General features: G+C 43.3%; 1 protein-coding gene across 2 annotated transcripts; it reads left to right on the top strand.

Annotated features, from left to right (window-relative positions):
* Positions 1-2,505: 2,505 nt before the first annotated feature.
* On the top strand, positions 2,506-15,620 carry cd302 (CD302 molecule). Of its 2 annotated transcripts, XM_063214045.1 has the most exons (10): positions 2,506-2,765; positions 3,051-3,140; positions 3,688-3,813; positions 4,169-4,285; positions 8,188-8,361; positions 10,671-10,805; positions 11,346-11,456; positions 11,741-11,917; positions 12,597-12,620; positions 12,730-15,620. In XM_063214045.1, exons 1-10 carry the CDS (start codon positions 2,681-2,683, stop codon positions 12,927-12,929), a joined length of 1,239 nt encoding a protein of 412 aa, XP_063070115.1. In that variant the 5' UTR covers positions 2,506-2,680; the 3' UTR covers positions 12,930-15,620. The 2 variants fall into 2 exon arrangements, with proteins under 2 accessions (XP_063070115.1, XP_063070116.1); XM_063214046.1 differs by lacking the exon at positions 3,051-3,140 and having other exon boundaries at positions 2,513-2,765.
* The last annotated feature ends 88 nt before the right edge of the window (positions 15,621-15,708 follow it).

Raw genomic sequence — 15,708 nt, 5'->3', positions numbered from 1 at the left:
GAGAGGAGACAGGACATGCTGCAGCAGAGAAGGTGAAAGGTTGGGAAATGAAGGAGGCCAGACTCGAAACTGGGTCCCCATGGGCATGCAAGGCCGGGTTCTTAGTGTGAAGCACCACAGTGTCCCCTATTACATGTATTGTTTTTAAGTTGATAAAGAATTTGTATTCATTATCACATGCCTCGTTCATATTCTTTGAGCCTTTCATGAACTGCTGTGTATTTCAAGTGGTTGCCTCGCCTGTACCAAGAATGTTCCCTACAGCCCACCAATTCATGCAAAAGATGTCACTTTGATTTTGTTTACCGTGCTCTGTTAGTACATTGGATGAAATTACCCATGTCTTGGTCCTCCTGTGCTTTGTAGTCTGTCTGGTAAGGCTATTTTTAGACTCACTTGACACAAAGACACCCTCACTCAGGATTCAGCTGTATTATCACGGTCTTCATGCAGCAAGAACAAAGGGGCCTGGCTTTGAAAATGACTGATGTTTTCTGAAAACCATTAATGCACAATGGTTGACAACAACAAATGTATGACGAGAGAGAGAGACTGTCTCTGGGGCGTACAGTGAATGTCAGTAGAGCATTGCCCTGCCAGGACTCAAACCCAGGACTCCTCGGGTACTGAGGCTGTGACTGACACCCAGAGACAGATCACTGCATGGACCTACTGGGCCCAGGCCCAGGGGCCCAAGAGCCAAGGGAGCCCCGGAGACCAAGCCTACGTCCGACAATGTCAATATCACTATCAGACCTACGTAAACCAGGTTCTTCTTCTTCTTTTTTTAAAGATATTTTTGGTCTTTATTATGGACAGAATAGTATGAGAGGTGGACAGGAAGCGAATGGGGAGAGAGACGGGGATGTGTCTGCAAAGGACCCGGGTGAGCTGCTTGGCAGGCGAGTGCCCTACCGGATGGCCACGGCAGGATCAACCAGGTTCTTATTCACTGTTGAGTTTTTAAAACCTTCATTAGTGATCTATATTGCGTTCTCATGTTGGGTTAAAATTACACTTTTAACAATCAGATTATTCTCGTGGAACCCCCACCAACAAAAAGGTATCTTACTTCTACACTAAACTTTGTTGGATTTTTTGCCATTCTACCTTTGCTTTAAAATCATCTACCGTGTGCGTTGACTGAAAATCCTGCATGTTTTTTTTTAAATGAGAGTCAGAGAGCATGGCATCCATTTTCAATATTCAATGCATTTATTTGCTCAATACAAAAGTGTCATAGATTAGATAATGCATTTTACAGAGATCTGGAGTTTGCTCATCTGGCCTCGACCAACAAGCAGGCTGTCGATTTGGATGAATCAGAACTAAAGCAGTCTTCCATACAACAGGTTTATATACATGGGTTTGCAGTGTTTGTAAACACAATGTTATGAGGAGGGGCAAGACATAGGCAGCCAACCAGGTGAGCTAATTTTTTGACCGACAGCGGTTTCCAACAATCAGAGGTTGAGTTGTACGCAGCTAGAGTCACGCAGCCATGGGAAAACTAAATTTGAGAACCCATGTATAGTAACACAGTTATACTAACACCAACAATTTTGACATCTAATCAAAAAGGGATTGTCTGGGCCCTGCCGGCCTAATGGTAGGGCACAGGGTTACTATCCTGGCGACCTGGGTTCAATTCCAGCTCAGCTCATTTGCTGATCCTGCCACGCATCTCTCTCCCCATTCATTTCCTGTCTCTCCTCCACTGTCCTGGAGGCAGAAAAGCCTTTATTCTTGACTTTTAAAATAAGTGATTGTCTGTGTATTCGTCCAGGACATTCATTGCTGTCCTGAGGTCTTTATCGTCATCTCCTTTTCTGGTTCGTCGTCAGTCTTCAAAAGTGGAGAAGATGCGCTCACACTATTTCCTTAATATTGTAACAGTTCTTGAATGAATCCCACATAAAACATGAATGAATGAATGAATGAATGAATGAATGAATGAATGAATGAATGAATGAATGAATGAATGAAGCCAAGGACAGCACTCTTCAGATTTTTTCTTTGTTTCGGGCAGAGCCCTTCTTCAGCGTGTTATGGCGTTTGCCATCATCATCAGCCTTTTCATTGAACCACAGGGGGAAAAAAATCTCAGGTACTGACAAGTCAAGGGTAGTGTGAGTGTGAGCATTACAACTGCATGTTGAGATTGGCTGAAGTTATCCTTTAAGGCAAGGCATCCCACTTCTAACAAGATTTATGGCAAAGGGGAATTGAGTTGCCCACTGGGACTTGAATCTGAGCCTCCTGAGGTACCCATACAAGACTCTGATGGGTCAAAGAGCCATGTGTGACAGTGAGGTCATGCATGACAGTCACCCTTGCCATTTACCCATTTAAAACATGGCATGCTACACTGTCATCAACACATCATGTGTTGCTGTGATAAAAAACAGCCATGATGACATGCCGTTTGAATGATCTTCTCAGCAGATCACTACACACTTCACAGAACAGTAGCCTAGAAGTAGCCTATAAAGTGAAGTCTCAATTTAAAAAAGAAAAAAAAAACAGACGACCTTAACACGACCGTTCTATGCTTGCTTCGCCCACCTTGACTTGCCTCGCGTTGAAGCGTAACAGATGTGGGCAGTGCTGCGTCTGACGTACAGCCTGCATGACTTGAGCTCAGACAAACTTTGGTGCAGCTATTCACGTCTGTGCAATCATGGAGTCTGAAACACGACAACAACGGTTCTGCTTTTTGTGGCGAACTGTATTGTTTGTGGGACTGTGGCAGCTTTCCAGGACTGGTAAGTAGGGATATCCGTATGCTTCGCTCAGAAAGTTTAAAGTCATCCATTACCATTTTCTTGTAGCTGACCACACTGAAAGTTCGACTGCAACTTTGACAGGTTGAACTGTGAAAAGGTTGTTTGTTTTACATGTGTTCAAGACGAAGTTGTTGTTTCGCGTCTAACCCCTGCCTGTCCTTTTGAGTTTGGAGTGCAGGCCGTTATTTATGGAACTCTTATGAAATGCGAATATTAAAGTTTACGAGCTTATTTCAGGCTAATTTATGTGTTTTGTAACGACAGGAGGGGGTTGGTGTTTTGGAGGAGGGGAAGTTGCGGGAGCATCACGGTATTTCGCAATTTCAAAGAAATCCCCTCTAGCGAAAACGACAAGTTACGTATGGCGCAACATTATCATTAAACTCACAAGTTTGACTTTTCAGTTGTTGTCTCGTGACGCATGTCGCTGCATGTTGCCTAAGTGTTATTTAAGGACATGTCCTGTTTTTTTGGTGATCATCAGCATTTCCAATTACCAAATTTGCAGTATGGCGTAGGCCTAAAGTGGCGGTTGAATAGCCGAATGGTGACTGGTCACGTAGCCATAGCCTACCTACGCAGCCAAACAACGTTAGTGAATGCCATGCGTAATAACGCGCGCAAGACTTTCTTAAATGCCGCTGTTGTTAACCGCGGCATATGTACAAGTCATGATGTTGTCATCCAGCTATTTGTAATATCCCCTCTTTATCTATACAATGCCCCCTTGAAATGGTTGAAAGAAAGAAATAGGCTAGCACATGTTGCCAGGGCCCAATTTTTAATGACTTTATTTGTCAGGACTTCATGACCTCCCTGTCTGTCCAAAACGGCTCACCAACATAGTAATTCGTAGATGGTACTACAGTAGTTACAATGCAGAACCTCATGCCTCTTCCAGATTGCCCTGCAGATGGACGCACCTGGGTGCCCTTTGAAAATAGCTGCTACCATTTTGTACATGGAGAGGAGGACACAGCAAAAAGTTACAGTATTGCAGAGGCCAAGAAATTCTGTGCTGCAAATGGTAAGCTGCCGTGGGAATGGCAATGTGCCAGCTAAAGTCCAGATGAGAATGTGCAGATGATCCTGCTGATGCTTCATGCTCAGTGACTGCTTTGAATAAAAAACATCAACTAAGTGTAAATGTAGCCTAAGGATGTATTGTTATAGACTGCAGAACAGGGCTGTCGGTTCAAAAAAACTCTACTATTGTCCTTTGTAATGCTCTGCAGTTCTCATCATGACAAGCTGATTCAGAGCTAGTTTTTGCTTTCTAAACCCAGGTTTGTTACACCTCTGGCATAAACTGACAGCCAGATAACTTGTCTCTGGGCCATGATGACATGCTCTCAGAAGTGTGCATGTGTGTGTTGTTATAGGCACAGACCTTGTGCAGATCTCCAGTGCAGCAGAAAATGAGTTCATCGTCAAATACAGTCCCAGCGTTTGGAAAGGAAACCTGAATGTGTGGCTGGGCATGTCGTACAACCCCACAGGTAAGTACAGCTGTGAGACATGGGCTTCTCGGACAACCCGAGAAGTAAGAAACTCTCAGGCCTCTGAATTAACACCTGCCAACCGGCCAAATGCTGGTGAAAATTCAGTTTGGCTGGTAGAAAAAGAAAAGGTACGAGCCACTGAAGCCCATTAGTGACTGTGTGTTTGGCTGGTAAGATTTACACCGGGGCCTGCCGTGGCCAAACGGTAGGGCACTCGTCTACCATGCGGCTGAGCCGGGTTTGGGGGTCCTTTGCCGGCCCTTCCCCGTCTCTCTCTCCCCACTTGCTTCCTGTCACCACCTTCACTGTCCTATCATAAATAAAGTAAAAAAAAACAACAACAAAAAAAGATTTACACCAACTAGCCATTTTGGCAGGTGGTGGAAAAAAATGTTAATTTAAAGCCCTGTCTGTACTTATTTTGTTTTGGGGGGGTGGAGAAGTGAATCATGTACTAAGGATTACTGAGCTAAGCATGACCACTTCCCCTTTTCTCCAAATGGAATGCAGCCACTCCTAATCCCCATCAGGTCACTTCACTTCTCCTCAGTTACTACATGGGACGCCTGCACTCAGTACGGTGCGCATTATGGTCACGTACGCATGGAAATGGTCCACCATGGAAATAATGGAGAATGTGCAAGGAAGTCAGGTGACGGGAAGAGAGGGCTGTTGTGCAGGGTGTGGGTGTTGATCCAGAGCCTGAAAGTAGCACCTACAAGATACACACTCAGTGTTTCCCATACATTGAGGAAACTATGGCGGCCCGCCATAGTTTAAATTTGGCCGCCATAGTTTACGAAAATGTAAAAAAAAAAAAAAAAAAAAAATTTTTAACTTTTTTTTTTTTTAACGATATCCGTTTTTGTTTAAAACGATTTGAATTACGATTTTGAATTTCCTTCGCATTTTCCTCCTGGAGTAAATACATCCTATAGACTCTGTATTGGTTAGATAAGTAGTCCCACGGTAACACAGAATGAGGGGAAAGCATTAGGAAGTGACCGTAAGGGTATTACAGTTGATTCATGTGTGCACACGTGTAACATCGGGTGAGTAACAGAACATGTGCGCAACGATGCGTTATGACACGCCGATATGCGAGGATCTTCGTCCAAATCGCTAGTCGCATGCATCATCGCTAACTGCGTTTACGTGCCGCGTGTAAGGGAAATGTTAGTTGTTGACATGTATGGAATTCACTTCAATTTGTGCTGTTTTCTTGCTCAGTTGTGGACAAAACGATTGGCCAAACTCACAATAGAAAGCCTTTGCTGTGCTACTGTCCCAGAGAGCTGAAAAAAAACCTTCATAGAAGAAGTCACACTTAACAGGGGTGTTAACCGATCCAATGAGTTCTCTCATTGCTCTCTCTCTCTCTCTCTCTCTCTCTCTCTCTCTCTCTCTCTCTCTCTCTCTCTCTCATAGTAGCCTACTATTTACCCATAACAAATGGTGAATTTCTGAGCCCTTTTTTAATTTGTAGCCTATACCACTGAAGGCATGATAATGCTTAATCATATTATAGAAATAGGGCCTATGTGCCTTTTATATACCAAATTTTTATCATTTTGAAATTGTTTCAGTTGTTTATGACTTGTGTATGACTGAAATTATCTCTGCATACTATCAGTGCTGCATTGCTTTGTAAAGAAAGGCTATTCAACACACTTTAAAAACACACTGAAAAGATACGGCCATAGTAGCCTACTGAAAACATTTTGTTCACAATAATGGTGATTAATAAATGGTGGTCTTAAATTTCCATACTAACATCCTTGAATTTGACTTGGTAGATCACGGCAGACCATCAACTTCAAAAGTAGATCTTGGTTAAAAAAAGGTTGGGCACCCCTGCTATAGAGAGAACCACAAGTGCTTGAAAGACAGGGATCAAAAGCCTAGTCAAGTTGTTGTAGTTTACTTGGGTTTGGGAGCAATATAAAAAACCTTCAGAGAAGGGACAGTTGGGATGAGTTTACTAACACTCCCTAGGCTTTTGTTTTACAGTTGTAATGAGTTTGGTGACAGACCTTCATTGACACAGCAGAGGAGACATCGGGCTGCATATAGAAATTAATGTGTAATGAATGTGAATATAGACATAAATGTGTAATATGTTCTTTTAATGGGAGGAATTTGGAAAAAAACTGGGCCCTGTGACCAGCACCCCTCATGTAGAATGTGTACGCCTACAGATATGTGTGGGGGGAAAAGGCATAGCCTACCTCTAAGACCCTTTTTGTCTATGCGTTAACAATTTCACAGTGCTCTTTAAATTCTTATCTCTGCTCCTATTTTTGGTTTTTAATATTGTTTCCCAGACCCCTGCATGAGGGACGAATGAAACTGTGTTGTAAACAGAAATTATTCACTGTACTGCATTTTTTGACAATGACAATGTACTACTATTATACAAGTCATGGGTACAATCTTATGTAGCCTTATTTCTCAAAATATAAATGGCTGAAGTATAGGCCCAGGCCTACAGTTTCTCCATGCGCCAATGTCATACTGTAGTCATTGTTTTGCCGTTTTGCATTTACGCTGCAAGAATACACTACCCCCCCCCCCCCCCCCCCCCCCCCAAAAAAAGGCCGTGTGAGGAGACCGCCCCCAACCCCCCGGACAAAATAAACCCCGGCTGCCCCCATAGTTTCCAAAATTTCTGTGGGAAACACTGACACTGTAGGCTACCGGTTGACCTGATTGAGTGTTGCTATAGCATAATTCACCGTGGTGCATAACTTGTGAAGAGAGACCAGTTTTACAGGATGGGGGGTATGGATCCAATGCCTCACAGTGGCACCTACTGCACTAGCACAGCCAAGACACTGTGTAGTAGGCTACTGGTTAACCCAAGATCACATATTAGCTTGTTATACATGTACATAACAGCACTATGTTACAGTAAACAGACTGTTCTGTGAGAGCACAGAGGAGGTAACAGGAAATGAACCAGGCAAGGGTTCCCAGCAATGCGGATTAATTTAGGGCCGCTGCACTCTGTTCAGTTAAGGTCCCACGTCCGCTGTCCGCCGCCCCATGGAACTGCAAATGTGTCCGTAAGTAAGGTGACTGACATGAAGAGAAGGCTGTTTTACAAGATTTGGGGGCGGGGTGATCCAATGCCCCACAGTGGCACCAGCCCCAGTCTGTCCAAGACACTTTCTGTAAGCTAATGGTTAGCCCACAATGCAGTAATAGCTTATTATGCGCAACCCTCTATGCTACAGTAAACAGATTGTTGTGTAAGAGCATAGAAGGGTGACGGGAAAGTATCAAGGCCAGGCAACCTAGCAACTAAGGCAAACGAAGGGGTGGCTACCCAAGAACAATAGACACAAATAAATGAGAAAACATCAGGAAATCCTGTTTTTGCGAAAGCGGGCCTCCATGTCAGAGTCGGATGCTGTGGATGAAAGGCGTAAAACACAAAATACAATTTACATTCAGATACGGGTGGCTTTCAAGTGTGCATTTGAAGTACATATTATAGATGCCATTTGATGTCTGCATGCACTCGCATGCTTATTTGGACAACTGTTATCTGCTTCCCAAACACCATATCTAAAAACAAGTTCTTTTGTCTTGTTTTTTTTCACCCCCTAGTAAATTCAGCAGAATCTGTTTAAAAGCAAACACGCAGTTGGGAATAAGGAAAGGCTTTGATTTTTATTCCCGCCCGAATGTTTTGTCTCATGCGAAAAGCCGTAACAATGTAATATTTTTAGCGGGATGCTACTTGCACTCTGGATGACCTGGTGCCCGCTTGGCAAATGAGTGAAAAGCGCTGATGTTTGTGAATTTGTTTTATTTCTCAGTGAAGAAGATCCAATGGTTTGACCAATCGAATGAGTGAAAAGCATTGATGCTTGTGAATTTGTTTTATTTGTCAGTGAGGAAGTTCCAATGGTTCGACCAATCGGACTTGGGCTATAAGAACTGGGAGGTGAGTTCGGAGCTGTCTCCCATCAACACCTGTGTGGCACTGCACCTGAGCACCGGCAAGTGGATCAAAGTGAGCTGTGCGGACGATCCACAGTACGGTGTGGTCTGTCAAGCCCCAGGAGGTAAGAGGCATTTGTTTGTTGCCATGCATTTTGTTCTGTTTTGTATGGACTGATTTAGTGTGATAACCAGTAACCCATGGGTGGGGAACCTATGGCCCGGGGTCTGTTTATGGCCTTTGAGGCCCTCTTATCCGACCCCCGATATGATTTTCATGTTATGCGGTTTCACCTGAAATATGACATGTTTTTTGAGGCAATCTTAGAAATGACATTTGCAACACAATTAAGTTATATTTTTCAGGGGAGCTAGTGAAGGTGGGGTATGTTGTAAAGGTGGCCACCTTCAGTAAAGGCCTAAAGTGCAGGGAGAAATCCTGGTTTGTGTTCACAATATGGCCCTTGGAGGACTTTGCGAAATTTGAAGTGGCCCTTCGATTGAAAATGGTTCCTTACCCCTGCAGTGACCTGTAACTAGTGTTGCACCAATACCATTTTTTGGCCCCAATACCAATATCCGATACCTGGCTGTGCAGTATTGGCTGATACCATACCGATACCACCCTAATTGAAATGCATATATATGAAGGGCTGCATACTTGGATGTAAAATCATTGCATGGCTTTGTCAGGCTGCTGCCTACCTTTGTGAAACAGGAAAAAGACTAATACGAAGTGAATCCATCAGAACTTGTTATACTTTTTAGATACCTGTATGAAATAACTAAGTTCAAGGCTGCGTTCAAGTGTCATATAACCTTCTGTAAATGGTATCGGTGCCCTAATCGGTGCCCTCTTGTGTCTGTTGGATGCGGACCTGAACACTTATGTTTATAAGCAGGAGGTGCATAGGTTTGTGCAGTGGTGTGAGGAGCACCACCTTAAGGTTAACACCAAGAAAACCGAGGAAATGGTTTTTGACCCTAGTAATGTAGGGGACCACATCCCATTAGTCATTGGTGATGCCAATATTACTCAGGTGGACTCTTACAAATATTTGGGAGTGTACTTTGATAATAATCTGTCTTGGAATGTTCATGTTAACAATGTGTGTACCAGGATCCAACAGAGACTTCATTTTTTACGTAGACTCAGGGTGTTTGGTGTTCAACAGAGGATTATGTTACTTTTTTACCGTGCTGTTGTTGAGAGCGTAGTACGCTATGCAATCACTGTGTGGTTTGGAAACCTGACAGTGAAAGTGAAGTCTCAAATAGACAGACTGACCCGCACTGCACTGAAGGTAGTGGGGGTGAGGGACTACCCCACCCTCCAAGCAATATATGAAGAGTCTGTAGTTAGGCATGCTAGAAAAATAACTGAGGATCCATCACATGTTCTGTACACAGAATATGAGCTGCTACCCTCTGGCAGGCGATTCAGAGTACCAGTTAAAAACAAGAAAAGGTTTCTGAATAGGTACAGGTTTTCTTTTGTCCCTGTTTCTGTTAACCTACTGAACGCAGGTCATTAACAACTACCATCCTGTAATGCCATGTATGTATGCTGGTGGTGGGCTGTGGTGGATATGCACTTGAGTGTTTCTATGTATGTGTGTGTTTATTGTTGTTTTTGTTTTTTGGCGTCATGTGTATGTTGTGTGTATGTGGCAGCTATGTATGTCCAAGACAAATTTCCTTCGGGACTATTAAAAAGAATCTTGAATCTTGAATTGTTGGTACTCGCCGATACCGATACCACCTTTGTAGTGCCGATCCGGGCCCGATACCGATACTGGTATCGGTATCGGTGCAACACTACCTGTAACACCAATATGCCCCTTTATAGTAGAAGATGCTTCATTCAGTGGGTTTAGTGTCCTTGCGAAGAATCCGAACATTCACAGGAATTCTGTAATGACATGCTACGGTACCTTGAGACTGCCTGTGCCACGGCATAGCACGTAACGTTTCTTTGGTTTAAATGAAGCTGTGCGTCAAGGTGCAGGACAAAGATTGATGAAAGTTCAAGTAGAAAGAAGCCGTCTTGAAATCCTTTTATTTCTTCTATTTTCTATTCCATGCTACAGAGCGATGTTCCAACCGTGTGTTGTGTTCCTCAGGTTCCTTTGCCCATGAAATTGGGCAGGCACCAATGAAAAACGATTTCTAGACATACACCATTGAAATTGGGAGTCAGATTATTTAATAGCGCTATCTAGCAGTATCCAGAAGTTTTTTGATAGACACACATTGACTCTGTTTATGGGAACTACTTATCAATGGAATCTCTGGCAGACCAAGCTCCATTTACAAACATAGTGTGATAGGCTGAAGTGCTGTTGTTAAGGTCATCACGCATATTGTCTGTAACAAAACCCTATAAACGACCGCACATAACATGACGTGCCCTTGGCATTTTTATCCTTCTCAGAAACAGACGAGGATTGTCCTAAGGATGGGAAGGTATGGAAGGCCTCTGGGACGCGGTGCTACCATTATGTGGAGATGGGGGAGCCAGCCAAGACCTACACCTTTGAGGCTGCCAGAGAGCTGTGCAAGGGCTATGGTAAGGTATTAGTCAGACTGGCATCACGTAAAGGCGTATGTATCTCACGCCGGTGCATTCCATGTTGAGGTGCGAGGCCTTCGCAAGTGAAGTTGTGGTCCTCAACGCTGCAGATAAAGCTCACGTGACGAGGCTTGCACAGTTTTCCCGTCATGTCGGCGAACTTCTGTTGCTAAAGGCAAAAATACCTTGCTGTGCCCTGACCAAAACCTAACCCTAATTTGTCAGTAAAACAATGTTTCTGCTGCTTCTCTTTTGCAAAGAACAGTGAAACTAGCAAGGGAAGTGGTGAATTTTGTTGCAAATTTGTACCGAGAGCAAAACCATCCTCATACCTAACCTGTCACAGTGTTTTGTGGAGTACGAGTCACCATGCAAAGGCGCCGTGCACAAGCATGATAGACGGATCAAATCAGGTTGTTATCTTACTTACTTTTATGATTGCATGTTGCATTGGTACAGTCTGCACTGCGCTGACCACAGCCTAGACATGTTTGTGTCAGAGTGTGAACTAATGACTTGCTGTGCCACTATCCACAGACCTTCTGCAAATAAATGACGCCGAAGAAAACCAGTATATTGTCGACTTTGGCCCCAATGTCTGGAAAAGCAACATCAACATTTGGCTGGGCATGTATTATGATACAGACGGTAAGGGTTTGATTTCCATGGCTCCTATAGGTTGTCTGGACATGCTCACGACTGCATGTTTCCAATGAAAATGACAGCTTTTAATTGTATTGAATAATTGAAGTGATGAATAGTATTTCTGATGCAATTCATACCACCAATCTAATGGTAAGATATTTACCAGTATTCGTAATAGTGTTACTGATGTGATTCCTGACCTAACTGATTTTCAATACACTGAATGTGCAGTGCCTATTATGTGCATGACTGACTTGCTTGGTACCTGTCCCTGTGTCTCTGTCCAGTGGATGATTTCCGCTGGTTTAGTAGCAACCTGTCGATGAGCTACACTCACTATGAGGACACAGCGGATGTGACGAATGGGGACACCTGTGCTGCCATGCACCTGGGCAGCGGCCAGTGGACTAAGGTCAGCTGCAAAGAGGACATGCAGCACGGAGTCGTGTGTGAAGCTGCCAACAGTAAGACACCATGACGTTCAGTTCCTTTTAAGATTCATTTTTGTGCACCAAGATAAAAACTTGTGAAAGTATGCCGAGTGCTCCTGTCTTCCCTGAGTCTAGTTCAGTGGTTCGCAAATTGGGGTCCATTAATAGTTTGTCTGCTAATATTGCTAGAAATCCATTGCTAGGCTAAGGCTATGGTGGGTTGGGATTGGTTGCGAAGTCCAAAAGGGGGTGCCCACTGCCCACTGAAAAAGTTTGGCAGCATTTTTCTCGTCAAGGAGAGGTAGCACAGATTTTTTGATTCTGGTGTCCTCAACCCGTGAGCATCACAGAGGCTGAAGTGCAGACATTTTTCTTCCATTCATCTTTAAAACTTCAAACCCTATATTGCTCAGTTGCCAAACCTAGATGACAAGGTCACACAAGTTCAAAGAGAAGAGTGTAAAATTGTCAAATGATCAATTTCAAACCCTTTACTCCACACGGCTTTGGGCAGTCACGCAGATTAGAGTATGATTCTAAAATAAAAGTTAATACTGAAACATAGGAAGCTGTGATATAACACCAAATTAGGATGATGAATATAGTGATGAATAATGACACAAGTGGTTATATGAAGTGCATAGTATACTGGCCACATTGCTCCAGGGCCTTTCACTGATTTGTTCATCTCTTGTCATCTCTACTCTTTTAGAAGCTGTGGAATCAGACAAAGCCAGTGAGTCTTTTTCTTCTACCTGACATATCTTGTGATAGTTTCCCTTTTGTGTGTTTGGTGTTGTTTCTGTGAATGTCTCCTGACCTTGTGTTCTCTCTCTATCTGCCAGAGAACAGCCCTCTGCTGACGGCCCTGGTGGTGCTGAGTGTGGTGGGTATCCTGTGCATGTCGGCAGTGCTGTGGGTCGTGCACCAGAGGAACAACCCCGGTACCTCCATCCTCACTGCCTTCGAGTACCACCCGCCCTTCCAGTCGCCTGGCGGTGACCAGACGTGCCTGGTGTCAGTGGACGACAACGATGAGCCCTAGAAGGGCCAGCAGGCAGGACAGAGGACAGAGCCTTGGGGTTGGGGCACACACACACTACTCTAGCTTGGGTTACTGACTTGTGACACTGTTGTTGTTGTTTTTTGCATGGAGTGTGTGGCAACACTTTGGTTCCTGATGTTATTAATGTGCAACAAGGCAGTCTGTACACAGTAACACACCATTTGCTGTTGAGCTTCAATAATTTGATCATTCGGCAAAGTTGATGATTTGCTTGAAAAAATAAAATGGCATATGCCTTTTTTCTGTAGAAAGACGGGGGAAGTCCCAACACTGATGACATGACATACTTTAAAGGACATTTCTTTTCTGTGGCATTTGTAAATGATTTAAGATCCAGTTGAACTTTCTCACCCCACTTAGGCCGGGGACATGTTTGCTGTGTGCCTTAAATTTACGCATGCAACCACCTGCGACCGAGCGCACATACTTGCCACAGGATGACCGGATCACTTTGCATGATACTGGAGGTATCATCGAGGAGGCAGATAACCAGTGGGGCTCTCATGAATATTTTCCACCATTATTTGACTCTAGACAGGAGATAGTAGGAGAAGTTCGGGAGATTGCCCCTCCCAGTTTTGTCAATATTGCACTATATATACACGTGTCTGTGTACCTTGTGCCAGGTGTTCTCCCGCACGAAAAATTGACATAAAAAACATGGCAACGCGTTCGTGCACAAAATGTGCCCGCGCACGCGTAGCCTGCAGCAAGCATGTCCCGGGCCTTATTCTATATTATATGCTGCCCAGTGTAACAAACAAAAATGAAACATCTGTCTGTTCATGACATTAGCCATTGCTTTTGTAGAAATTGCATTTGGTGGCCTCTTGACCTACTGTATGAGATTACTGGCAACCTTTTGTGCAAATGTAACAGGTTTAATATGCACATGTTTAACATGCTTCAGGAGGCTACTAAGACTCTAGCACACGCGTGCACATTCATCGCATTCAGTCATACTTTCTCAACCACTGTGATTTCTCAACCGCTAACACTTGGCATGTAGCTTTAGTTAGTTCTCACATATGGAGTGTGGTCAACACTAGTCATGTCTCCTACATCTAGGTCAACAACATGGCAGGCTATGTGTACATAATGGCCTTTCTCACACATCACTCTGCACATGGTATTCTAACTAGAAGTCAAACCGAGGTTAAATTGGACCCCCACTCTGGAAGGCTCCTATTGTTTTGCCTCAGAAACGTCTATTTCTTTTAGCACAGATGTCCAACCAAATATCCTGCTTAACCAACGGCTCAGTGGGGAGACACGCACTGCTCTAGAATAGTGTAGTTTAAAGGGGCACTGTGTGAGATGTTTAGTTGTTCATTTCCAGAATTCATGCTGCCCACTCATTAATGTTACATTTTTCATGAACACTTACCACCACTATCAAATTCTAAGTATTCATTATGACTGGAAAAATTGCACTTTTCATACAAAAGGGGGATCTTCTCCATGGTCCGCCATTTTGAATTTCCTAAAATATCCATTTTTAGCTGCAAAAATGACTGTAATTGGACCATACTCGAAAATATTTGTTTATTACTTCGTTAACTTTCATGTAAAGATCAAATTTGGCAATTGACAGCCCAGTTTCAATGAGCAGCATAGTTGCAGTACCTTTTTGACCATTTCCTGCACAGTGTCCCTTTAATGAAATGTGAATTATTTTATTGAAAAAAAAGAAAGAAAGTAGATTTTTTTTATTCAATCCTACAACCAATCATGGAAGTTAGCAGAGGACATCCTTCCTCTTTATGTGCCTTTTTTTTATTGTGTTTGTCTGCTTGAAGCCGTATGAAAGTCTGTTGCGGCCCTCTACACAAACAGGTCAGTGCTGAGTTTGTGAAAGGATGTGGACCTTGACTTGTGTCAAGGATTGTGCAAGGGATGTTTTCCCAAACATTTGAGTCAAAGCTTGTGCTCAGGAAAAAAAAGACTGACAGAATCAGCTCTGTCCCCTTTGGAAATGTGAGAATCTCTCTCCTTTCATGTTCAAAAGGCGTTGGAGTTTTTGTTCATTCGTGTCTGTGTTTGTTGTCTTGCTACAAAATAGTGATAATATATATACATGCTTGCACTCTAGTTAAATGGCTGCTCGTGATTGTAGAAGCTGCTTTAAACAGTTGTTGCTGAAACAAATTGGGGATTAGACGTTCTGACACTATTCAATCTTGTGTGTGTGTGTGTGTGTGTGTGTGTGTGTGTGTGTGTGTGTGTGTGTGTGTGTGTGTGTGTGTGTGTGTGTGTGTGTGTGTGTGTGTGTGTGTGTGTGTGTGTGTGTGTTTTGCTGGGGTTTCTTGAAGGCCTGTTTCTGAGTGTTTGAAATCTTTCTTCTTCCTTAGCCCTGAGGACTCGCTGTTCCCTTGAGAAGTAATACAGCTCGTCCTGAAATCCCACTGTGCACTATTTGATAAGAACTTCAGTTCAGTGCCTTTCCTTTATTTAGCTCTGAATCCAAAGCACTTTTATTAAAAAGCCTAAGTAATTGGTTGACTGTTCCTGTACAAATTTTGTTCGTGTTATTTTTTTTTCCCTCTTTTTCCTCTTCCCCTTCCTTGTCTATGAACCAATTGTAAATCCCTTGTTATAATTGAAACCACTTCAAGGCTGTTTTTCCCCTGTCATTTCGTTCAGAGATGAATAAAGAATAGTCTTAGTCAGCATGTGTGTACTTATGTTTTGTTCCAAAGAAAATGCATTTCACACAATTACACATTTTCAAATATGTAATAGTATGGCAGTGTGCTCA

This window comes from Engraulis encrasicolus, chromosome 13 (genome assembly GCF_034702125.1).
Source record: "Engraulis encrasicolus isolate BLACKSEA-1 chromosome 13, IST_EnEncr_1.0, whole genome shotgun sequence".
In the NCBI taxonomy this organism is placed as follows: domain Eukaryota; kingdom Metazoa; phylum Chordata; class Actinopteri; order Clupeiformes; family Engraulidae; genus Engraulis; species Engraulis encrasicolus.
The sequence above is the reverse complement of the archived record's forward strand: the minus strand, read 5'-3'. Positions and strand labels throughout refer to the sequence as shown.